The 26506-nt window shown below is 54.5% G+C and overlaps 1 protein-coding gene across 14 annotated transcripts in view; it reads right to left on the bottom strand.

The window, feature by feature from the left end:
- WNK2 (WNK lysine deficient protein kinase 2) overlaps positions 1-26506 on the bottom strand; it is a 125857-nt gene that overhangs the window by 79988 nt on the left and 19363 nt on the right. For all 14 annotated transcript variants that reach the window (XM_066257485.1, XM_066257486.1, XM_066257487.1 and 11 more), the window contains exons 3-7: positions 7813-7985; positions 7384-7604; positions 5611-5768; positions 2769-2857; positions 1038-1257 (exon numbers count right to left, since the gene is read on the bottom strand). In XM_066257485.1, the coding sequence (XP_066113582.1) occupies positions 1038-1257; positions 2769-2857; positions 5611-5768; positions 7384-7604; positions 7813-7985 (861 nt within the window). The remainder of the gene's footprint in view (positions 1-1037; positions 1258-2768; positions 2858-5610; positions 5769-7383; positions 7605-7812; positions 7986-26506) is intronic.

Raw genomic sequence — 26506 nt, 5'->3', positions numbered from 1 at the left:
ACCTGCAGCTAGAAAGGTGCGGGGTGGCCCTGACTTTGTCTCTAAGCCATCAGCAGGATGTCATACCCACTGCAAATGCAAGACGCAGCAGGGGTTTGGGCCACTGTCCAATGGAAGGTGGATCCTGACTGGCCGTGCAACGCCCTCTGTCCCACAAGGACCTCCTGCACCAACAAGCCCCACGGATCCCTCACTGCCCCCCACGACCCCTGCTTCGGTCTGGGGTTCCCACACCATACATGGCCAGCGGCAGTTACCCCAGCTGAGCAGGGCCTAAAGGAACAGCAGGAGACCTGCTGCCCACAGGAGCCCACACAGGTGGCCTTGCTCTGCCTCGTACAGCCTCCCCTCCAGTGGCCGACCCTCTTCCTACTCTTACACCCCACCCAGGACCAGGGAGTCTGATTGTAAGGAACCCGTTGGCTATACCCTTTTGACTTATGTCTACTTTTGACAGATGTACCATATTCAGGAAAGCATTTATTTAAAAAAAAGAAAAGAGGACGAGAGACACGCACTTTCTGTGATTGTGACCAGCGTTGCCCAGCCTCTGTCCTCCTGCAGAGACCGTGCTGACCTCTGTTCAGTTTTTCTAGTAAAAATCAGTCTCACTAAATTTCTCACGGGTACCTTTCCTCTCTCTGTGACACTGAACAGCCCCCACATTCCCACCAAGTTTTCTGGGCCGCAATGCCGCTCGGAAACAAAATAAAACAAGGATCCAAACTCAAAGATCCACACATACGTCACATCAGCAACAATCTGGCCACAACACGGCCGTTCCTGATACACCAGGGTCCCTGTGCCCCTCGGCACTGTACCTGAGCGGATGTTCCGCTTCAGTGCAGCAGGGGGATTCCGAGCTGCGCTGTCCTTCACAGATGCACTCAATAAGTAGTCCTCATCCCAGATGGCCTCTCACTAGGGACCCTTTCTTTGTTCTAATCCTTGGAAACCACAGGCTCCCAAGGCACACGCCATAATCAGCCATAGCCCATCCACCACCCATCATCCACCGCCAGCAAGGGTCACGTTACCATCTCCTGCGCCACGTCGTCCGGCGTCTCCCTCTCTAGGTCAAATGTAAACTCTATGGCCCCGTTGTCCTTGGGCTTGCCCTTCAGTTTCTTGGGGTCCTCGACCCAGAGCCGCAGGGCAATGGTGGACTTCCTGCCATGGTCCTCCTCGGCCAGCTCCACCCGCACACCTGTGTCCTCCGCAAAGAAGGCATGGCTGAGCAGGTCCTTGATCTCGTACCTGCAAAGGGAATCGAAGAGCACACGTGCTGGAGGGCCCTGGACATGAGAGCTGGGGCTGACACCCACCCAGCTCTCTAGAAAGCTCTGACTATACTGCCTGCTGGGCATGCTCTGCCCTCCAGGGGGCACCCCACAGACTACATTCCCAAAGTCCTGGGGGAGGAGAAAAAAATTACTCCTGAGCACATCTCAATGCATGGTACTCAAGACTTTTTTCTCTCATTACAAAGAGAAAATGTGCCCGTGGTGAGACTCAGGGGTCCAGAAAGGACTGCGAACCAGGCTCTGCTGCACAGCTCTGGCAAGGGGCTGGTGAGCTCTGCCGTCACCAAGGCACCTGGTTCCAGTGAAGACTGAACTGGACCCGGAAGAAACTGGAAGCCCAGATTCAGCGGGTCTTTTTGGAAGCTTCTCAGGACAGGGCGGGTGAGGCGGCTGGGTGTTGCCATGGTCACCACTTTGCCCTCAAACACTTGTCGCCATCTCTGGCACCGATGACTCTGTGCACTGTCCCAGGCACGGCTTCCTCCCAGGGTCAACTCTGTGGTCGCCAGGCCCAGCGAGCTGCAGCAGCCCAGCCCTGTGCCCAGCCACTGCACACGAAGTGGGCATACAGGGGAGGCCACCCTCAGTGAGGTCAATAAATGTTGTAGAACCCTGGAGGACAGGCCAAGGTCATGGCTCCTGGGCTCTGTAGGTCCTGGACTCTACATGGTGGTTCCTGTACTTTTCCGGTATGAGCTACATTTCACAACTTTTTAGTATTTTTCCTCAGAGAATAAAATGTGACAACTTGCAGGGGGTAAGAGAAAATGCCCAGGGATCAGGACAGGGCCCCTGCCTGAGCAAGATGGCTACAGAAAGGACAGTGACCAACACTGGGGACAGTGAAAAGGGTGGCCATGTGCCGGGGACGCAGGGACTGGGAGGGCGCCTGAGAGGTGAGGAAGAAATGGTAGAAGAGGGAGGAACAGGAGAGTGAAGGATGGGCAGGAGAGGAGGAGCAGGGAGGAGTGAGAAAGGGAAGGGGAAGAGAGAGAAGGAAGGAGGGAAGGAGGGAAAGAGGGACAAGGGAGAAATGCTCAGGACACAGGCCTAGTTTCCTGGCTGACCAGCTGAGGAACGAGGTCCTGAGCACTGGAGGAGGAGGGGTTGGTTCAGATGGCATCTCTGACTTGAATGGGATAACCCGCAGAAGGGTCTGGAATGATGAATCAGACACAGGCACATGGAATATGCAGCCTGGAGTTAGGGAGAGAGGGCAGGACGAGACGAATCAGGGAGCCCAGGCATCGGGGTGCCCTGCAGACCAGGAGAATAGATGGGCGGGCAAGAAGCACCTAGCAAAGGGGAGAAGGGGGCTCCGGGACAGCCCCCAAAGTCAAGGAGTGTGTTCCCAGGGTTTCCCACAGAGTGCTCAGCCGGCTTGCTGGCCCCTGGGATTCCCATGGCCAGCTGGAAACATTTCGGCAGGAGCAACACCCCAGACACAGCGCACAGAGAACTCACCTCTCCTCCTTGTTTTTGCAGATACACTCCCCAATAATCTCCTTGATTTCTGGATCGTGCACTTTCTCAAAGCTCGCAGGCTTGATGCCCTGAAGATGAGACGAGCAGTCACCTGACACAGAACTGGCCTCTCCAATGGGTCTCCTACTCGCCTCACACTAACCCTAAAGAGGAGAAGGCAGGAAGTGCAGAGGCTCGGGGGTGGGGACCATAGTAGTGAGGTCTAGGGAGGAAAGACTAGGGACTTGCTCACTTTGCTGCAAGGAGGAGGTGGGATGGGGCAGGGAGGATCGGCCAGAGGCTGGGGCCTCTGGTGCCACCCAGAAGGTCCTGGAGGCTAGAGGAGGAAATGCCCCTCACAGGGCCAGCCTTTGTCACCACACCCTTGGCTCAAGGGTGACAAGGACACAATCGGTAGTCACTGCTGCTGACAAAGGGCCACCAGAGATCCCGGCTCCTCTGTGACCACAGCAGGGCTGACTTCCAAGGCCTGGTAGCTCAACTGTGTTCCGCAGTTCCGCTATTCAGTTCTGCGGCAGTGGACAGGCCAGGGGTTGCCAGGTCATGGCCAAACAGCCACACTGCCCAGAGAACCAGCAGGCGGCCGCCACTGCTCGGCCATGCGGCCACGGTATGGGAGGCACAGAACTGGCAGACAAGAGAGATTCCAGGAGAAGCAGGGGTCAAGACCACAGGGCTTACCAGTATTTGTCATCTGCTGGGAGAAGGGGGTGGCCTGAGGGGAACATGGTTTTGCTTAAACATTTTAAACACACTGAGTCTTAGCTTGTGTGAAAGAGAAAGAAAGAGAGAAACAAGAAGGGAGAGAGATGAGAAGCATCAACTCATAGTTGCAGCACCTTAGTTGCTCATTGATTGCTTCTCATATGTGCCTTGACTGGAGGCCTCCAGTTGAGCCAGTGACCCCCTTGTTCAAGCCAGCAACCTTGGGCTCAAGCCAGCGACCCTGAGATCATGACTATCCCACACTCAAGCCAGCGATTTCGTGCTCAAGCTGGCAAGCCTGTGTTCAAGCCAGTAACCTCAACATCTCAAACCTGGGACCCCATTTTCCCAGGCCGACACTCTATCCACTGTGCCATCACTGGTCAGGCCTGATTTCTTTTTTAACGTACAGAATGAGAAGCATACATTTTCCCACAAGAGGGAGGGCAACCCAGGGGCAATACCCGGGAGTGTAGGATGCCCAGCAGCCCCCATGTCCTAGCTAACGCTTCACTGTGCCCACCAAACTCGATCGCCAGGACCCATGCCCATAGCCAATGGCAGCCATGCTGTGTCCAACATGGAAGGGAGTCTGCAGCAGATACAGAAGCCTGGGCTTTAGGAGCACCTGAAGTGAGACTCCGCGCCTTTCCACTGAAGCCAAGAGAAAAAGAGGCTTAGTTATTAATTATGCCAGGAGGAAGGGCCAGGGTCCCACTGGGGACTGGTGGTCTGAGAAACTACAAGCACAGCTGCCTGTGCACACACTACCCTTTAAATCTCTGAGAAACCAAAGCCCCCACAGCCAGTAAAGAATGTGCCAGAAGAAAAAGGCACTGTTCTGAAAGGGCTCAGAGGCACTGGCTTGGAGGCAGCTGAAAGCCGAGGGCTCAGGGAACCCACCAGACACCGGGTTGCGGCATGTGCTGGAAGCTGGATGGCAGGGTGCACAGCGAGCAAGCAGCTGGCAGGAGCACCGGGTGCCAATGAGCAGAGGACACACCAAAGAGCAGCAGACACACTTCCCGTCTGGTTTCCTAGGGAGGCAGGCAGGGCTGCACCTTGCTCTGCCCACACTAACATGGGCAACACAGAAGCCTCCCTATCTTGGCAATGTCTCATTTCCAGGGGCCTGAAAAGGAGCAGCGTGACTGCTGGGAGAACTGGGGTGACAGGAACACGTGCTGTCTCCCCAGGCCAGCACACGAACCAGAACCAGGGTCTCCGGCTGCTCCTCGGACAACCCGCCACTGACACCTCCAAGGCCTGGCAGGGAAGCCCTGACATCCCTCAGGTCCCTGCATCCCCCTGGAGGGCACGGCCCACAGACCTCCCCTGCCAGCACCACTGGGGGCGGCACACTTCTCTGGGGGTCTTTGATCTACACCCACAGTGCCTCTGACCAAGGACCCTGCCCTCCTGCCCTGAAGCCTTGGCAACACACAGGAGGGGCTCCGAGCAAACAAGTGACCGCTGCCTCAGAGTTAAGAAACAAAGGAGAGAGATGAGCTGTGACCTTCAGGGAGGGCTCAGGAGGTACATGGGAGGGGGCAGTGCCCAGAGTGGCAAGAACCATGCTCCTCTGCAGAAGCAATGAGGGTGCACTAAGGTTAGGGGAGAGACAGCCAAGACCCAGGGGCCATGGGACTAGTGCTGAGGGCAAAGACAGACAGTGACAGACTAGGGGCCCAGGAAAGCCGTGGTCCAGCTCTCCCGCCTTGGACTCCCTCTGTGTTCCCTACCAAGCAGAATTACTGCACAGGGCAGACAGGATGACCTGTCCAATTAAATCCAAGGGCACACCAGAAGACAGAAAAGCCAGCATCCCCCAGAATGGCCCAGATGAGGGGTTCCAGGGATAGGCAGCCAGGGCTTCGGGCGGGGGCCATGGCCTTGCAGCACTGAGGCTCCCGTGACAGCCTCCAGGCCCTGCCCCCAGCACCCATATTCTATTACTGCTGTGTGGCCTCTACCTCTGGTTCAGAGACCTGAGCGACCATCCCTGCTCCCCAAGCTGTGAAATGGCCTCATCCCCTCCCTCACACGGTGGCTGTGACCTCACGAAGGCACACAGTCAGCTGGGACGCACAGCCCAGAGCAGCGGCCGGGGACTCACACAGGTGACCTTCCGGTAGATCTGGGCAGCATTCTGGCACTCCGAGTAGGGGTACTCTGAGGTAGCCATCTCCAGCATGCACATCCCAAAGGCGTAGACATCCACGGACTCGTCATAGTGTTCTTCATACATCTCAGGTGCCATGAACTCAGGGGTGCCTGTGCCCAGGAACAACACGTGCAAGGTCAGGGGTCATCGGCCCAGAGGCCCCTCTGCCCCTCATAGCCCATCCAGGTGGCAGGCCATTCGTCCTGGAACCCTGATTAAAATAGAATCCTGTTCTGCAGACAGAAGTTCCTGAAAACACCCCCTGGGCCCTCCTGACTGGGATGGACCAGCCTGCAGACCTGGGAGACTATTTCTTCCCAGGAACAGGATCTGTGTCTGAAATGCAGAAGGTGTCGCTCATGAAGAAGCCGGAACAAAAGCTAGCACACCCTGCTTCCACAGGCCCAGGTAACCCACAAGCAGACTCATGGTCAACACAGAGCTGCTTAAATTGAAAAAACCCAGAAAGCCCCCCAAATGTCCCTAGATAGGCACACCACGCGGCAGAGTGTCGGGCAGCAGACACAGTGATCTGGGGGTGGCTGGCCAGGTGCCATTCCCCTGGCAGGTACCAGGGAGATGTTAAGGTGGGAGCTGCTCATGCATTTAACCACAAAAGGTTTTAAAATAACGTTCACCCAGAATTTTTAAGGACATAAAGACTTATGACAAGCTGAGTAAAATAAACAAAATCTACAATGTGTGTGCGTGCACTGACAACACCTATACAAAACCACTGCCAAAAACCAAAATGACTAATCTGGCCGAGGATTTTCCTAAGTGACATTGGTCTGGGTTGGTTATTTTTCTGTAACGAACTTTCGCTTTTAACAATCACACCATCCTTTTATGGAAATGGGTCCAACTGAGCGTCTTCTGAGATAAATGCAAAGGGTTATCCACTTCAATGAGGCTGCTGTTAAATTCTCTGTTGACTTTGGAAGATTTTCAAAAGGAACCCAATTTTTTAAAAAGCAGATGCAAAATAGCATGAACTAACAGTTGTGTTAAAAAGCAGGGGGTGGAGGGGTGATCAAAATGTGTACACAGCTATTTCTGGGATACATTGTGTCTTCAGAGCCACAGCGGGAGCCATGGAGCCCTGCAGGAGGACACTGGTGTTTTCCAGATGTCTTAAACTCCATCAACAGCTACCCCAAACCCGCTCCAAGCGCTCTTTTGGCAAAGCCTAAAGGGCCCACCACCTGGGGCCTGGACCCTGTGGACAAAGAGTGCCCACTGTGTGGCAGGACCCCGCATGGGCCAGCATACCCGACACCAAACGCACCATGTCCGCTCCTAACTGCAGCCGAGGGCTCCACCCAGAAAGGCAGCAGAGTGGCTTCTCAAAAGAAAAAAGCAGAAGCAAAACCAGCCAGTGAACCAGTGTCCACACTGAAGGCCCAGACCCTGCCAGTCCAAATACTTGCTTACCACAGGTCCCAAAAACATCAGGGGCTCCTTCTGTGGGCCTCCCACCCTGGGGCATACCTCCCCAACCTGCTAAGGCCAGTTCAGGGTCACCAGCTAGAGCCCCCAAAGCCCTCTGTCATTCGGGCCTCCTTCCTGTTCCAAAGTGTCCACAGCCCTACGGGTGCAGCCAGCCTCACCACTGACCCTCAGCCAGGAACCAAACAGGCCATGCAGAGCCACAGCCTGGCTAAGGAGACTTAGGGGACTGAGGGGACCGAGGGGGCTGGCAGACTCTTGGAGAGGTGAGCTTACCGATCACACTTTTGGCGAAGGACGCTCTCTTGAGGGTTGCCAGGCCCAGGTCGCCGATCTTGACGGAGCCAGTGGGCCCTGTGATGAAGATGTTGTCACACTTGAGGTCCCGGTGGATGATGGGGGGCGTCCTGGTGTGCAGGAACATCAGCCCCTTCAGGATCTGCCGGCACCAGCTGCGCAGCACCTTGGGCTTCATCACCTTGAACCGTTTCAGGTACCTGAGGGTGGGGGCACGGCTCACCAGCTACTCACGTGAGGAAGGGCTTCCCACTGCTCTGGGCCACATACATGTCACCCAAACAGGGGCGCCCTGGGAGAGAGGAGTGCTGACCGAACGTCAGGCAGGACCTCCCAGCTGTCGTGGGCCCCACACCCGGGGCCAAGCCCACCCTGAGGACCCAGATGGCCAGCAGGCAACGCGCTCACGTCTTCAGTGTCCCCGAAGTCATGAGCTCGGTCACCAGCACGATGCACCGCTTCCCCTTGGCGCTGGACTCCCAGAAGTCATAGAAGCGCACGATGTTGGGGTGCTGCAGGCCCTTTAGCATCTCAGCCTCTTCCTTGAACCGCTGCCGCTCAAGTTTAGTGAGCTTCCGGTCCTAGAGAGACACACATGGCTGAGAGGGGCACTTGCACGGCCTTTCACAGAGCCTGGTGGTCCCGGGCAGAACCAGCCCAGTAGCTCCCTCATTTCCTTTAGTTCAGGGAGCACAAGGGGGAGGACCAACCATGAGGAACCCTATCCTACACAGGGAGCTCATCAAAAGATCTCCAGGAGCCAGAGCAGTCTCAAAACCCACTGTCAGGCACTTCCTCCCTAAAAACACCCAAGGCCTCATTCCCAGCACATCTGCGGATGGAGTAAGGTTCAAAGAAAGAGTTTAGCCCTGGCCAGTTGGCTCAGTGGTAGAGCATCAACCCAGCATGTGGAAGTCCCGGGTTCAATCCCTGGTCAGAGTACACAGAAGTCACCATCTACTTCTCCACCCCTTCTTCTCTCTTACTCTCTCTCTTTTCCTGCAGCCATGACTCTATTGGTTCGAGCACATCAGCCCCAGGCACTGAGGATGGTTCTATGGAGCCTCCACCTCAGGTGCTAAAAATAGCTCAGTTGCAAGCATGGCCCCAGATGGGCAGAGCATCAGCCCCAGATGAGGTTTGCCGGGTGGATCCCAGTCAGGACACATGCAGGAGTCTATTTCCCCTCCTCTCACTTAAATTAAAAAAGAAAGAAAGAATTTACACATGACTGTGGGGACAAAGTCATGACCACGGCAGATGACAACCAGAAAACCAGGAGAGAAGTCAGAGCCGAGAGCAAAGAAGGAAGACCAGAGTCCCAGCCAAGCCCAGGCCACTGCTGGGGACAAGGCACACACCCTTCCTGGGCCTCAGGCCATCTGTGCCCAACACCCTTAGCACATCTGAAAACATTCCAGCCCCTGACCCACAGGCTGCACCCTGACCCACACTGGCCACTACCCCAGCCCCCACCTCCTCTGTCCCAGCAGCCTGCTGCTTCTAACTTCATCTCACAGATGAACCTCATCTCCATGGGCCCACATACAGCCTTCTCCCCTGTCCTGAGGACCTGGCCCCTGGTGTCACATCCGTCCTGATCCAATGGGCCCACAGAACCCACACAGCACACACCTGGCCCGAAGGACCCTAGGGACACAGCAGCACAACTGAACATGGAAGGGGGAGCTCTGAGGAGCTGCAGGAGGACAGAAGAGGAGCGTGTAGATGGAGGGAGGGAGAAATCAGAACTGAAAGGAGGCACAGGCCAAGACCCCAGGATCCTTCCCGAAGAGCCCAAATCCGGACATCAAGCCAGATCCCAACCAACCTAGAGAGGAGAGGGGTACTCTGGGATCAAGACAAGGTCATCTGGTTAAAAAATTCTACCCAAAGTGGTGTTATAAGCATTTAGGCACTCTCCCTCCCACCAGCCCCACCCGCCACAAACCTTCACTGCATCTCCACACACAAGTGGGGCCAGACAGCATGAGCACCAGCGGAGCAAAGGAGCACCAGGAGACAGCCCTGACAGAGCTGATATCCCCAACAAAAATTTAATGTAGGGACAACCACAACTCAGAACCATCCAGTACACATCCACATAAGGAACCAAGAGCCTGACACACAAAAATAAGATAAAGTTTCTACTTCCTTACCAGGTGGAGGCACAGTAGATAGAACATCGACTTAGGACACGAAGGAGGACCCAGGTTCAAAACCCTGAAGTCGCCGGCTTGAGCGTGGGCTCACTAGCTTGAGTTAGGAGTCACTGGCTTGAGCCCAAAGGTCACTACTTGAGCAAGGGGTCACTGGCTCAGCTGGAGGCCCCCAGTCAAGGCACATATTAGAAAGCAATCAATGAACAACTAAGGTGCCACAACTATAAGTTGATGTTTCTCATTTCTCTCCCTTCCTATATCTATCTCTCTCTCTCTCTTTAAAAAAAAAGAAAAAGATAAAGTTTCTACTTAAAAAGGAATAATCAGGAGCTCCTGCAAATGAAAGCTCAATGTTCTAAAAATAAGATATTCCGTAACCCAATGAAACAATAAGTACTTTAAAAAGGTAACATTTAATCTAGACAATAATCAACTCATCAAATATTTATTCAAGAAAATAAAAGGTCAAGCCACCAACTGGGAGGAACTGTACCCAAATACATGTATTTAACATGGGACATGGATTCAGAATACAGAGGAAATGGTGTAAGTCAATAATAACACAAGAGAAATGGGTATATGTGTCACAAAACAAGATGCAGAAATGGCCAATATGCACATGAAAAGGTGCTCTTGGCATCCTGAGCCACCAGGAAAACACCAGTTACAACCACAAGATCCCAGCTGACACCCAGGAGCAGAGTAAAATAAAAAGGGTCACCCCATGGAAGACAGGTACCCGGGGTTCAGAGCGGCTTCACTCTCAACAGCCCCAAACTCCAGAAAAGGCAGAACTCAGCTATGGAATCAAAACCAGAGCAGAGCTCGCCCCTGGGGTGGGGAAGGTACAGGTAACAGAGTACACAGTCACACCCGCACGTACAGCGGCTGTACACTTAACATATCTTTTATTGCATGTCTGTCAGTGCTCGATTTTTCAAATGTAAAAATATTTTTAAAATGTGAACATATCCAAAAACAAAACATGAGAAACAGAAGAGAAACGTCAGGACATAGAGAAGCACCAGAAAGTCCTAAGGACACATAAAGCAGAGGGACAGGAGAAGTATCCAGCATAAGGAGACAGTGGACTAGCATTTCCCTGAGCTGAAGAACTGCTGAGAATGAAAGCATGACTCTGGCTGGCTGGCTCAGTGGTAGAGCATCAGCCCGGCGTGTAGATGTCCTGGGTTCAATTCTCGGTCAGGGCAAACAGAAAAAGCATATATCTGCTTCTCCATCGCTCCCTCTCTCACTTCTCTCTCTCTCTCTCTCTTTCTTTTCCTCTCCTGCAGCCATGGCTCGATTGGAGCAAGTTGACTCTGGGCGCTGAGGATGACTCCATGCCCCCTCCTCAGGTGCTAAGAAGAGCTAGGTTGCTGAGTAATGGAGCAACGCACCAGATGGGCAGAGCATCACCCCCTAGTGGGCTTGCTAGGTGGATCCCAGTTGGGCCTCATGTGGGAGTCTGTCTCTCTGCCTCCCCTCCTCTCACTGAATAATAAAAAAAAAAATAGTAGAATGAAAGCATGGGCCCCAGCCAGGTTGAGTAAATGAAAAATGATCCACCACCAGACCCATTCAATAAAATGCAGACTCCTGAGGGCCTGAGAGCGAGCCCCGCCTACTGTGAAAGGGGGTGTGTCTATGAGGGGGTGTTCTCATAGGCAATCGTGGGCGCAATAAGGCAGCCTCTCAAAGTGCCAGCTCTGGCCTGGAACTCTGCACCCAACCAAGCAGATATCAAACCCGCAGCAGCCGTAGGACTGAACCTCAGATGCTGGAGAACTCAAAGGTGACCCTCAGGCGCTCGGGTGACAGTCACTGGAAGGAGTGTTTCCGCACAACACGGCACAATGCAGCAGAAGGAGTGTGACAAACCGCAGCTGCAGCCAAACTTAGCGGAACCCAGAGAAGAAAACCAGGACACAGAGCGTCCCCCCCCAACCCTCATGCCACACCCCACAAGGTAGCTGGCTTTGGGCAATGATATTTCAGTTCCTGTTCCCGGCCGGCCGGGCAAAGGGTCTGGTCACTGATTCTAGAGGAAACACAAGAGAATCACTTATACTATAAATTGCTATGGCCGGTGTCACAGCACCAACCAGCAGCAAAGTAAAAAAATATCGTCGTAGTTTTGGGGCAAAGGCTTGTTGTGTTATATAAACGACATAACTAACAAGTAAGAAGGGAGAGCGCCCTGTATACACTAGTCTCATTTCCTGTGATGAGTACCAGCTAAAGGTGACAAAGACGTGGGTATAACAAAGAAGTCAGATCCTTAGACAGCGTCTCTTGGAGCTGGGCAGGTAGGGGTGTGGGGTGGAAATGGGAGGAAACAGACTTTATGTTACATCCTAAGCCACTAAGCTATTTTTAACTACGTGACACATGCTTGATAATTTAAAAGGTCAGTTAGTGTGTCCTCAGAGTGCTGCCCAGTGTCCCCACACAGAGCTGGCCCAAGTCCTGGTCACTGATGACTGTCGGTCCTCCCCATGAGATCAGGAAGTCCACAGAGGCAGAGCCACCTCAGGAGCAGGCATTGGTCACTGCTTGTGGGGAGAGTTCGTTGCCTGATGTTCTGGGACGACTGGACATCATAAATCGGAGCAGGAGGAAACGTCCTGACCCCCGAGGGACCCTCAAATCCTGCCAGTCAGGTTGTTCTTGAGGTGTCGCAGTGAGAAGGTGGGCTCCAGCTGCCCACAGGGCCTCACTGTGACACCGCTCATGCACCCAGACAGGTGGGCAGGTGACTTAGACCAGATTCCCTGCCAACAAGCCCTGGTGCCTGGGGCTGCCTGAATTAGTGACTCCTGTCCCCCCAATGATAGTGACAGCCAATCAGATTACAAAGGACAAGCACTCTGGAAAACGCTGGCTCTCGTCTCCTACAGGAGGAGAGCTTGGCAAAGGTCACCCAGAAGGCAAGCAGCTGAGTAGGGTGAGGGTATGTGGGTCAGGTGGACAACAGCCCTGGATCGAAAGGGTTTCTCTCGTGTGTCCTAGGAGTCACCTCTGCTCTGCTCTAACAGCCCACCAGTGAGGGCTGAGGTCCTCAGATCCAGAAGGCCACCCTCCTGCTCTCAGTGGGGTTCTGTATCTGTCTCTGCTCAGCCAGGCAAAGCCCAACCAACCCCAGGAAGACACAGCTGTCCAGGAACCCCCAAGTCCAGCCAGGGGAAGGTGGGATCCACACATCCATGACAGAGGAATAATGAACAGCCACAAGAAGAGTGTCCAGAATTAGCATAGAGTATGGGGTGACAACCTGGCCTGGGACCTCTCTCCCGCCCCAGTAGGTCATAAATCAAAACCAAAAAGCTTCGAGAGACCTGTCACTTTACAGGGAAACCAGCCCAGGGCAGGACTCCAAGTGCTAAGTCACCTCAGAATAGAGCTCCAGGCACAGCGCTAGCCCAGGACAGGGCCTCCATGGGTGGGGTCGGCCCAAGAATAGGGCTCCGGGGATGGCACTGGCCCGATGAAGAGGACACAGCTCTGTCACTCCTGACCCCTGCTCCTAGTGGGCATCCATAGGCCCAACTCTGAGTCCCTGCACCGCCATCTGCAGCCCCGCACCGCCATCTGAGGCCCCGCACCGCCATCTGAGGCCCCGCACCGCCATCTGAGGCCCGCACCGCCATCTGAGGCCCCGCACCGCCATCTGAGGCCCCGCACCGCCATCTGAGGCCCGCACCGCCATCTGAGGCCCGCACCGCCATCTGAGGCCCGCACCGCCATCTGAGTCCCTGCACCGCCATCTGAGTCCCGCACCGCCATCTGAGTCCCGCACCGCCATCTGAGTCCCTGCACCGCCATCTGAGGCCCGCACCGCCATCTGAGGCCCGCACCGCCATCTGAGTCCCTGCACCGCCATCTGAGTCCCGCACCGCCATCTGAGTCCCGCACCGCCATCTGAGTCCCTGCACCGCCATCTGAGGCCCGCACCGCCATCTGAGGCCCGCACCGCCATCTGAGGCCCGCACCGCCATCTGAGTCCCGAACCGCCATCTGAGTCCCTGCACCACCATCTGAGGCCCGCACCGCCATCTGAGTCCCCGCACCGCCATCTGAGGCCCCATCTGAGGCCCCGCACCGCCATCTGAGTCCCCGCACCGCCATCTGAGGCCCCCCTCACTGCCATTTGAGGCCGCCCCTCACTGCCATCTGAGGCGGCACATCTGAAGAAGATCCCGTGGGCAGGGCTAAGGGTAAAATCTCAGTGGACAGGCAGCTCAAGGAGGGTGAGGCACTATCCAACACTCACCTCTTCCCTATCACAGGGGCCGATAGGTAGTAATTCCCTGAGGAGAACAGTTGAAGGTTGCTACCCGGCCCCTCACAGTTTTAATAAATACTAACTTTTTTCTTTTTTTTTTTTCTTTTTTTTTACAGAGACAGAGAGAGTCAGAGAGAGGGATAGATAGGGACAGACAGACAGGAACGGAGATAGATGAGAAGCATCAATCATTAGTTTTTCATTTCAACACCTTAGTTGTTCAGTGATTGCTTTCTCATATCTGCCTTGACTGTGGGCCTTCAGCAGACTGAGTAACCCCTTGCTGGAGCCAGCGACCTTGGGTCCAACCTGGTGAGCTTTGCTCAAACCAGATGAACCCGCGCTCAAGCTGGCAACCTCAGGGTCTCGAACCTGGGTCCTCAGCATCCCAGTCCAACACTCTATCCACTACTGCACCGCCTGGTCAGGCAATAAATACTATCTTTACAGATGGGAAGTGTGCAGATCACTCAACACTAGTGTCTTTAAGGGGACTTTGATCTTTTAAAGGCCAGGCTGGGACCCCTGCTCTTCCCTCATAAGGCAAAGCCACCACCAGCCTTCTGGTGGGCCAGCCCTGCCTGCCACCTGTAGGTGAGTGTGACACTAGGCACCCCTGCTACATGCAAGCTGGTATCCGTATACTACTTTGTCACAAGTTTACATAGTTACAATAAACGTCCTTTCCAGCATTCTGTAAATATTAACCTTTTCTCAATGCTCTGAAACGGTCCCCGTGGAATCTGACTGTCTCTCCAGCCGTTTCACAAATATGTGACATTTCCACTCCCACAGACCTAATGCAATGGGTTTCCTGAAAGTATTTTATTGACCACCTCACCACACTCATCTGCCCTAAGACAATGCTAACTGGACCTTTAGTTTATTTCCTATAGTCAGAAGTCCTAAGGGTCAGCTTTTACTAGACTGCGTTTACCTTAACAAATCATTAGTCTGCAGTCAACCAAACAGGTAACAAATGTGACTGAACATGCATCTCTCCCAACCGTTTCACACACTGTCCACTATGCACTTTAATTATCGCCAGAATGAGGTGGGTCAGCCTAGTTCGCTTCATCTTGGGCTCACGCCAGCCGGCAGACGGGGTGAGGGAGCCAGTTAAGCCACATCATGGAGTTCACTAGACTCCATCTGAGTTTGTCCCCAACCCAAGCAATGCTCCAGGACCAGCTGGCAGCTCCACGAGGGCCTCCTCAGGTTCTATGAACACAGTGTGGTCTGTCACCCGTCCATGGTGACTCCCATCCCCAGGGTTTCACTGGGGTCTGGGCAGGGTCAGCCATAAAGTGAGATTCCGGGTGGGGAGGAGTGCCCCTGCCTACCTGTCTGGGAGACCTCGTCCCTGGCCTGAGTCCAGAGGATCAGTTTCAAGATAGGGCCTCTGTGCAGAATACCCTTGGGATAAAGGCCTCTGCCCCAGCCCCCAACAGAGCCATGGGTCACAGGCAAATTGCACGGTCCCACCCCTCTCAGTCCTGCCCACCACCCTCTTCATGGACACAGACAGGGCCATAGTTGGAGGCCAATGGAAGCTGTCACCACACAGCAGGCACAGACCAAGGAGGAGCCCAAAAGAAGAAAGAGGACCTGAGTGAGAGCAGGCAGTCTGGAAGTCTGGGGGAGCATTTGCTCAGAAACACAACCATAGGCCAGTAGCATCCTCAGAGGTGGGAGCAAGTTGAGCAAGCCCAAGTCCACCCGTGTTACCCACCCCCAGGCTCTCTACCCCACAAAACCTCCCCCACAGACCTCAGGCCTCACACAGGCCACAGACAGGCCTGAGTCAGCCCCAAGGACAGTCTGGGGCAAGAACAGACAGTCATGGCAGAGATGGTCTCCTCTTGACCAGGTCCTCTCAGGTAGGATAAGAGAAACTGCTGCGGCCAGGGCAGCAGACACCACACGGGATGGTGGCTTTCCTCAGGGACATATCTGCTCTAACCCCAGGTAGGCCAGAGCAGGAGGTCAACAAGGTGTGAAAGGCAAGCAAGAGCCAGTAGGGGCATGTCCACCGGTCAATCCCTCCGCTGGACTGTCAAGAGGACAGCCGGGAATTGCCCTTAACCAAGAACATCAGCACTCACCCAAGGTGACCCCGAGGTTCAGCACGTAGAGGCTGGGCCACAGCCACCCCTGCAGCTGACCACACCACATGTCCGGTTTCTAGGAAAGGCTAGCACCACCTCAGGTCAGTGCTCCATGGAGATGTCTAAAGATAGATGTGGACACACCATAGACACAGGAAGCAAGACAAATACTGCAACCAAGGATCTTGCCTATAGGGAGAGGTGGGGCAGGACAGACAGTACCCCACAGTCCCAGGGCAAAGCTGTTGACAGGTCAACAACCCCTTCTCGGTAGAGCCAAAGGGCCCCCCTTTATCAAGCAGCAGCCCCAGCCTTACACAGGGTCCAAAGGCTGGCACAGCCCAGGGCAGCGAGGTCCTTGTGACAATCTGCTAAATTCTGTGGATCCTCCCCCAGAAAGCAGACCCCACCCCTGCACACCTGCCACCCCAGTGAAAGCCCAGACCCACAGCTCTGAGTGCTCAGGAGGAGAGAAGTGGAGACCATGATGCCCCTTACTTCAGAAGGCCCTATCTGGCCAAACCCTCTTAGCCCCTCATCCAGAGAGAAGTTGCCTAGACCTCACTCGTCTCCTGTCCAGAGGCCCTGGACAGCCTGAGCAATCCGTGCCGGGGTGCAGGACGGGGAGCATCCCTCTGGGCAGGCACTGTGCCGGGGTGCAGGTCGGGGAGCGTCCCTCTGGGCAGGCACTGTGCCGGGGTGCAGGTCGGGGAGCGTCCCTCTGGGCAGGCACTGTGCCAGGGTGCAGGTCGGGGAGCATCCCTCTGGGCAGGCACTGTGCCAGGGTGCAGGTCGGGGAGCGTCCCTCTGGGCAGGCACTGTGCCGGGGTGCAGGACAGGGAGCGTCCCTCTGGGCAGGCACTGTGCCAGGGTGCAGGATGGGGAGCGTCCTTCTGGGCAGGCACTGTTCCGGGGTGCAGGTCGGGGAGCGTCCCTCTGGGCAGGCACTGTGCCGGGGTGCAGGATGGGGAGCGTCCTTCTGGGCAGGCACCGTGCCGGGGTGCAGGTCGGGGAGCATCCCTCTGGGCAGGCACTGTGCCGGGGTGCAGGATGGGGAGCGTCCCTCTGGGCAGGCACTGTGCCAGGGTGCAGGTCGGGGACTGTCCCTCTGGGCAGGCACTGTGCCGGGGTGCAGGTCGGGGACTGTTCCTCTGGGCAGGCACTGTGCCGGGGTGCAGGATGGGGAGCGTCCTTCTGGGCAGGCACCGTGCCGGGGTGCAGGTCGGGGAGCATCCCTCTGGGCAGGCACTGTGCCGGGGTGCAGGATGGGGAGCGTCCCTCTGGGCAGGCACTGTGCCAGGGTGCAGGTCGGGGACTGTCCCTCTGGGCAGGCACTGTGCCGGGGTGCAGGTCGGGGACTGTTCCTCTGGGCAGGCACTGTGCCGGGGTGCAGGTCGGGGAGCGTCCCTCTGGACAGGCACTGTGCCGGGGTGCAGGTCGGGGACTGTCCCTCTGGGCAGGCACTGTGCCGGGGTACAGGACGGGGAGCGTCCCTCTGGGCCAGCACTGTTCCGGGGTGCAGGACAAGGAGCATCCCTCTGGGCAGGCACTGTGCCAGGGTGCAGGTCGGGGAGCATCCCTGTGGGCCAGGCACTGTGCCGGGGTGCAGGTAGGGGACCGTCCCTCTGGGAAGGCACTGTTCAGGGGTGCAGGATGGGGAGCGTCCCTCTGGGCAGGCACTGTGCCAGGGTGCAGGTCGGGGACTGTCCCTCTGGGCAGGCACTGTGCCGGGGTGCAGGTCGGGGACTGTTCCTCTGGGCAGGCACTGTGCCGGGGTGCAGGTCGGGGAGCGTCCCTCTGGACAGGCACTGTGCCGGGGTGCAGGTCGGGGACTGTCCCTCTGGGCAGGCACTGTGCCGGGGTGCAGGTCGGGGAGCGTCCCTCTGGGCCAGCACTGTTCCGGGGTGCAGGACAAGGAGCATCCCTCTGGGCAGGCACTGTGCCAGGGTGCAGGTCGGGGAGCATCCCTGTGGGCCAGGCACTGTGCCGGGGTGCAGGTCGGGGACCGTCCCTCTGGGAAGGCACTTTGCCAGAGTATGTGGCAGGGGGAATGAGCATCAGCAGATAAACCAGCCCATGTAATCAGGGCCACAAAGGAACATGGAAGCCCAGGGTTGCCCAGGATGACGGAAGGTCCTGCAACTCACATCTGCCCAAATCCTGTGAACTAACAACCTCTTAGTTCTTCCCTGAGTTCCAACAAGAGCCTTGAGGCCATGGTGCAGACCAGACAACAAGCAAGCGGGGTGTGTGCACACAATGAGCCACCAGTTCCGAGTCTGAACCCCCTGGGGAGGAGTTAGCCCACACGTGCAGCACATTCTTTCCTACAGCTGTATAGTCTGAGAAAACAGCTATAAGCACTTGGCATGTGGCTAGTCCAAAATGAGATATAGTGCAAGTGCCAGTTATACGCTTGATTTTTAAGATGTAGTATTTTTTAACAGGGATTTAAATTTTTCATTAATAATCTTACACTAACTACATGTTTTTTAAAAAGGTAATATTTTAGATATATTAATTAAAGAAAATATATTATTAAAATTAACTCCACTAGTTCTTTTAGACTTTTTTTTTTTTTTTTTTTTGAGAGATAGAAGCAGGAGAGAGAGACAGAAACTTGAGCTGCTCCTGTATGTGCCCTGACCAGGGAATCAAACCGGCAACCTCCGCACCCCAAGATGATGCTCCAATCAGCCAAGCTATCCAGCTAGGGCTTAACTTTTATTGATTTTTAGAGAGACAGAGAGAGGAAGGGAGAGAGAGGGGAGGGGGAAGAAAAGCATTTGTTGTTTCACTCAGTCATGCATTTTTTCGGTTGCTTCCCATATGTACCCTGACTGGGGATGGGACCAGCAACTTTGTTGTTTCAGGACGATGCTCTTAACCAGCTGAGCTAACTAGGGCCTCTTTTCTACTTTTAATGTAGCTATTAAACTGCGTATTACACATGTGGCTCACATGACTCTTCCACAGGACAGTGTCAGCACTACCCATTAGACTAGAATGAGACGCTGGACAGAGCTTCCACACTGACAGGGCCTGCTAGAAAGGGAAGCCTGTAAAGCCCAGGTTTTACTCTAGTCCAGGAGACAAGACCAAAGGGTAACAAACCAAGAGGAAAAAAACCCAGACAATAGCAACAAACCCCCAGAGGATCCAAACATCGTGGTTATCAGACAAAGAGCCTAAATTACTGTGGTTAGGTGCAGTCAAGAGAATAAACAGCAAGATAGATATTCCACCATCTGTAAAAATATGTGCAATAAGAATCAAATGAAAACTACAACTAAGAAATGAAATTGGGAGCTTAAGCCCTGGCCATCAATAGCTTAGTTGGTTAGAATGCCATCCCAGTGTGTAAAGTTTGCCAGTTTGATCCCCGGTCAGGGCACATACAGAAATGGATTGATGTTTATGATTCTCTCTCTCTCTCTCTCTCTCTCTCTCTCTCTCCCCTACCCCCCCCCCACCTTCCTCTTTCTGTTAAATCAATTTTAAAAATTTTCTTTTATAAAACTGGGAACTCTAGCCTGACCAAGTGGTGGTGCAGTGGATAGAGCACTGGACTGGGCTGCAGAGGACCTAGGTTTGAAACCCCAAGGTTGCTACCTTGAGCACAGGCTCACCAGCTTGAGTGCAAAGGTCACTGGCTTGAACCCCAAGGTCACTGGCTTAAGGAAGGGGTCACTCACTCTGCTGGAGCCCCCTCCCCCTCATAAAAGCACATATGAGAAAGCAATCCGTGAACAACTAAGGAGCCACAATGAAGAATTGATGCTTCTCATCTCTCTCCCTTCCTGTCTATCTGTCCCTACCTGTCCCTATTACACATACAAAAAAAAGAATGAAAAGAAAAGAAACTGGGAACTCGATATATGGGTTTCACAGCAGATTAGACATAGCTGAAGACAGAGTCAGCAAACTGGAATACATGTAGTAAAAAATATACAGACTGAAACATGGGAGAGACAAATGAATGAAAAATAAGGGGAAGGGGGTATAAAACTTATAGAACACAGTGAAAAGATCCAACCTATGTATAAGTAAAGTTTTGGGAGAAGGGGGCATAAAGTATGAAACAAATACAATATTTAAAAATAATGCCCCAAAGTTTTACAAAACTAAAGCAAGAAATTCAGACATAGATTCAAGAAGTGATATATAGCCTGGCCTACGGTGGCTCAGTCAATAGAGTGTTGACCTAGAACACTGAGATCACTGGTTTGAAAGCCTGGGCTTGCCCGAATAAGGAACATATGAGAAGCAATTAATCAATGAACAACTAAAGTGAAGCAACTATAAGTTGATACTTCTTGCTCCCAGTTCCTTTCTCTGTAAAACCAATAAATAAAGTCTTTTTTTTTAAAATACTAGAGTCTGACCAGGCGGTGGCGCAGTGGATATAGCGTTGGACTGGGATGCAGAGGACCCAGGTTCGAGACCCCCAGGTTGTCAGCTTGAGTGCAGGCTCATCTGGTTTGAGCAAAGCTCACCAGCTTGGACCCAAGGTCGCTGGCTCCATCAAGGGGTTACTCGGTCTGCTGAAGGCCCGTGGTCAAGGCACATATGAGAAAGCAATCAATGAACAACTAAGGTGCCGCAACGTGCAATGAAAAACTAATAATTGATGCCTCTCATCTCTCCGTTCTTGTCTGTCTGTCCCTGTCTATCCCTCTGACTCTCTCTCTGTCTCTGAAAAAAAAAAAAGTGCTAAAAACCCCAAGAAGTTAACTACAGAGGAAACCACACCAAAGTACATTACAGCAAAAGACAAACAAACAAAAACCTCCTGAAAATTGAACATTCAAAGAAAATCTTACAGGCAGTATCACAAAAGGCAGGCAGAGGGAGTGGGGACAGATAGAGTTCAATGTTCTAAGACCTAGAAGTTTATATCTGACTTTAATAATCAAAGATACTGTAATCTCTAATGGAACCACTAAAAATCTTACAAAGAAATGCATAACAAGCTTTCTAAGTGTAAACTCTAAACGACCCAAAGCCTAGAGCTCCAGGAATTGTTGATTAATTGCAGGGAAAACCCATCTGAGACCACACTTCAGTTGCTAAAATTACCATTACATGGATACACCAATGAAATAATGACAAAACATTACAGATATACAGCAGTGAAATGAGCATCTACCCCAGCGACCCTGCTCTCTGTCACCCTCCATGCTGCCTTCACCAGGTGTCTAGTCTCCCAGGGTGTGTCTACACAGCACAACCCTCCTCGTTGCCCTGATCACCTAAGGAAGATAGTATTTTTGTCCTTTCCTAAGATCAGAACAGAATCCCCAATTCAACACAGGTGTGTTCACTCCCCAGGTGAGGGTCAAGCTACCTCCCATCTCACAGTGAAGACCCAAAGAAGCTGTGTCAGGCATCCCACAGGGGCTTCCCCACCTCTACCTGTGATGTCTCACCTCCAACAGGAGGGAATCGCCCACGGCCCGTGAGCAACGCTGAGGTCTGACACCGTGTACAGCCAAGAGCGGGAGAACTGAAGCAGGGAGTCCTTCCTTGTCACTCAAACCCTGGTGGGTGAGGAGTGCCCCCTCCTCCACAACCAAATCTACCTTCCCCGCAGACAAACATTTACTGACAGCCATGACCTACTGGACAGACACTCGCTGAGCCCACAAAGTGACCCTGAGACAAGACCTCCGCCCCTGGTGCTTACTCTCTGAGCCACACAAGTGCACGCTGCCCGTTTACAGAAAGGAAGTTGAGGCTCAGAGAGGCTCAACAGCGCCACACGCGGAAGGTCAGACGTGACCCTTGGCCAGCCTGGCTCCTCTTGACTCCAGATGTGTGGGGGCCGGAATGCCCCAAACCCTAGGGGACAACAGGGAAGGGGGTGGTCAGGGGCCAGGCTGAAACAGAGTGACAAGGAGGAGTCGGCATTCTGGGACACTGCCCCCTGTCACACAGGCTGTAGTCACAGGGCAGGTAAGCTACACTGAGCACAGCAGCGGGATCAGCTCTCACACCCACAGCCACGCCCCCCACCCCACCTTCCAGGCGCTGGCTTTTCCCGAACCCAGCAGCCCCAGGAGAAAGGGAAGGAGATCCCTCTGTTCTGTGGTTCCCCACAGGGTCTGCAGGTGCCTCACACCTGACCGATGAGAGCAAGTTAGCAAACAAAGGAGAACGAATGAACAATGAACAAAGAGTGAGAGAATAAATGAAGGAAGGAAGGAACTGAAGGCTGGTGCAAACCTGCACAGCGGCCAAGGAGAAACCAGCCACGTCACAAATGCCCCACCTGAAAAGGCCCACATCACAGGGTACACAGTGCACCACGTCACATGTTCCACACGTTACACAACATGTCACATTACATCACACATCAAATCACGTCATATATTGTCAGGTCACATCGCTCATCCCATGACGTCCTCAACTATGGTTGTGACCCTCCCTTTATTCCGTAAGATCAGGGTGATTTTTATTTCATTTTTGCCTAGCCACGTCTTCTATCACATCTTAAAGAGCTACACAAGTATGTAACGGCGGCCAAAGAAGACTTTCAAACTGTAGAGTGAGGCACTCATCCCAAGTGCATCTGAGAGGTGAGGATGCCCAGGCTCACACAAGAGCACCATGTGAGGGGCAGGCACCTGCTGAGCCCTGTGTGGGGACGAGGACCCCGTCACAACCTCAGCCGCCCAGGAAGATGTCCTCCTGGGATCTGTACCCCAGGCAGCTTCTGGGCACCCGGTGGGCCTCATCAGCCATCATCACGCCCCTCATGCATCTGTGTGTCCCCCTAAACCCATCACCACAGACGGCAGGTCACGTCTGTCTGGTTCCTACGCAGCCCAAACAGGAAACAGACACAGTAGTGTACTGGGCAGGCGTAGGACCTGCCCCCACTCAGATCCCTCAGACAGAGGGACAGACGCTCCCACCATAAGGCCTACCCCATACTCAGCATCCCTGAGACAGAGGGATGCTCCCACCATAGGGCGTGCCCCCAACTCTGCATCCCTGAGACAGAGGAACCCCCCTAGGAATAGGACCTGCCTGCCTGCCCCCCTGCCCCTGCCCAGGGACGTGGACCTGTAACCTGTAACCTGCCTGCAGACTCTTGAGAATGCGCTGGGGCAGGTGAGGCAGAGCTGCACATGGTAAGCAGGTCTGTCAGAGTGGAGTGCACACATCACTCTGATCCAGGAGCTTTGCCAGGACCTGGTACCCCTACATACAAAGAAAGTACCCACCCTCCACCTCTTTCTCAGCAGGGCTGCTTGGAGACAGCAGTCAGGCCCTCGCAGGTGCCCAGCACAGGCCTGGGGACAGGAGACACTCTATTGCCTTACTCCAGCCACCACCTGATTTCAGAGCCTCTTCCCCCAACTAAAGCCCCACGCCCCCCACATCCCTTGTCCTCCCCGAGTCTACAGACAAGAGCAATACAGCCTAGGAGGGCAGGAGGTCACCACACAGGGAGACCTGGGGACACCACTCCCAAGATGGACCCTACGTGGAGCAGACAGTGCATTGCCCCAGGCACAAGGGTCAGGGTCACCACCACCTTCAAAGCACCCTCTCCTCACCAGAGCACAGGGCACTAAGAAGACCTTAGCACTGTCAGTGTCCTCGTCCTTGTCCCTCAGGCCACAGATGAGCCCCTCCCTCACCATGCCTCGGGTGCACATGATACCCCAGCTCAGGGCCCCTCACAAACTGGCACCATTGGCTTCCTCACCATTGACACAGGGACCCTCCTTTCAAGGCAAGACATAGACTGGGTCAATGTGAATGCAGGACACACCCTGCTCACAAGCTCCTCGTCTGGAGTCACCATCACCCCTGTGACACTCGGCAAAGCAGACGGGAAGCCCTGCACAGTCACACTGTGCAACACAGGATTGTCCCCTCTTCGAGGTACAACTCCGTCCTGGGAGCTGCCCCTCCTGAGCAACACCCCACAAGCCCCCACAGAGATATGCAGGCAGCCCTGGGCTTGGCAGTTGCATGTGTGTAAACCACACACACACACGGGGAGGGTGCAGGGAACATGTGATGAAGAGCTCGTGCAGATGGGGGCACGTCTGCCCTATAAAAATCTTTTCCCTCTACTGCTTTCAAAATATTTTTCAGAACACCAAGTAAGAGGGTGGCAGGTTAACACCGAGCTCTGTTCTCAGTCACAACACGCCACTCGGCACCCTCAGGCTCCCATAGGGAGTCGTCCAAAACTGCGCTGCCAGTGTGTGTGTGGAACTGCTCACTGGACGGTTATTTATAGTCACAAGACACCATCGACTTCCTGGGACAGCCTGGTGGTGGTGACGAAGGTCATGCAGTCCTCAGGGCAGTTAGGAGCCGGACAAGGGTGAAGGGCGGCACACTGGAATTTGACAGAATTGCCCCCCACCAGTGACCACGACGAGAACAGGGCTGTGTTCAGGGTGGAGTGGGAGTGTGTGGGGAGCTTCTCATCCTTCCTGGCATCCCCAGTTCTTGGTAGGCTGCCTAACGTCCGAAGCCAAGAGCAGAAAGCACGACAAGCCGTGTCCCGGACCGGGCTCTGGGCAGCAGCCCTGCTACCATGAGGCTCTCCTCCCCAGAATGGTGACAGTGGCACCAATTTCCTCAAGCGCCCCAGGTAATGTCTGTTCTATGAATGGCTTCAGGGTTTGCACCAGACATGCTCACTGAATACAGAGTCTCAATTCTATAAAACCCACAAACCACTGACCACATCCCCCTCTTGGGCTCTGTCACTTCGAGGGGCAAAGAGGAGGGGTGGCCCGATCCCTGTGATGTGCTGAGTGACAGTGATGACCGTCTCAGGAGATGGGAGTCCTGACTCTGGGGCCCGCGGCCCAGGGCCCAAGACCTGCACAGGCGAGCCCCAGGTGGGCACGAGGGGAGCATCCAGATCTCACGGTGCGAGAGGAAGGTGAACACAGGATACTCCTGATGGTAACTGGGGGTCGGACGAGGTCTGTTAGTCATTCTCTCTACTTCCTGGCTTGTTGGAAATAGCCATGCTGATAATTCAGAAATAAAACACTGTGACAACATGGCCCTCAGTAAGTTTCCGGCACAGCTGCCCACGCCCCTGATTTGGATGCACCAGGCATGACCCTATCAGGGCAGCCAGACCAGACACGGGCACTGTGGGCAACCTTATAGACCCCTACAAGCAGTCATCACCCCGACCCAAGCAGATGTGACAGGGAGAGGCACCCATGGCCCCAGGACTGCACTCCCAGGGGCCTTCATAGCATTCCCCATGGAAACTCAGGAGAGGGGTGTGGTGAGCCAGAGCTACAGGGCTGCCCTTCCTCCCTCCCTGCAGGCAGCAGCCACACTGCAGGGCAGACAGGGCACAGTGCGCATCAGCCCCACGCAGCCTCATGAGACAAACCATCCCCTGGCCCCTGCCAAGCAGCCGCCACACTCACTAGTGTCTCCATTTAAGGGCACTTAGAAATTCACCACCTCCCAGCCACAACACCCAAGTGTGCTGAGTCAAATAGGGTCTCCTGGGCATCCAGGTGGCACCCCTGGCAAGGGGTGAAGCCGGATCATGGTAGGTGCCAAATGCTGGGATGATACAGACTATATAAGGCAGGGGTCTCAAACTCGCAGCCCGCCCACCAATTTTGTGCGGCCCGCAGACTAATCAAACTTTGTGGATTAGTCTGCGGGCCAGTCTGCGGGCTGCACAAAATTGGTGGGCGGGCCGCATGCGGCCCACGGGCCCGAGTTTGAGACCCCTGATATAAGGGATCACCACGCTGAGATGCCTGGTACCCTGGTAAGCCTCGGTGTCCTCATTTACGTCACCAGCGAGGGGCATGACCACCTAACACATTTTACGAGGCTCCACACAAGGTCTCCACTGAGACTGGTGCCCAGAAGGCAATAAGCCTGGGTGCTGCACATGGAATGTGACCCTCAGGGGCATCGGGCAGGCCACCCTCGTGTCCAAGTTCATCACTCTGGGATTCTCCTGCCGTCCAGGGTCACTGACCAAAACCCCCATACCACCTGGGATCCACGTTACCTGCTCCCCCAACACGGCACAAAGTAGTCAGTGTCTCTGCCCCGTCCACAGGACCCCACAGGGAAGGTCTGTCTACTGGACCCCACAGGGAAGGTCTGTCTACTGGACCCACAGGGAAGGTCTGTCTACTGGACCCACAGGGAAGGTCTGTCTACTGGACCCCACAGGGAAGGTCTGTCTACTGGACCCACAGGGAAGGGCCACATCTAATGACCTCACAGGAGGGGCCACATCTCCAGGGCCCCACGGGAGGCCCTGAGGCAAGGTCCCCCAGAGCACAGGACTCCCTGCATGGTGTCCTCAGCTTCCTCTGTGTAGTGCTTGCTCCAAAGTAAAAGTCAACACCACAGATAAAATAAAATTAAATCTACACAGTGCCAAAAATACCTCCCCACGGGATGTGGGAGCAGGTGCCAGCTTCCACAGCAGCAATGGTTGCTATGGATATGGGGCTCCAGCCAGAGGGGGGTGGGGACGGAGGGACGGAGGGACGGAGATGGGAGACAGGTGAAGGAGA

This window comes from Saccopteryx bilineata, chromosome 2 (genome assembly GCF_036850765.1).
Source record: "Saccopteryx bilineata isolate mSacBil1 chromosome 2, mSacBil1_pri_phased_curated, whole genome shotgun sequence".
NCBI classification, from domain to species: domain Eukaryota; kingdom Metazoa; phylum Chordata; class Mammalia; order Chiroptera; family Emballonuridae; genus Saccopteryx; species Saccopteryx bilineata.
The sequence above is the reverse complement of the archived record's forward strand: the minus strand, read 5'-3'. Positions and strand labels throughout refer to the sequence as shown.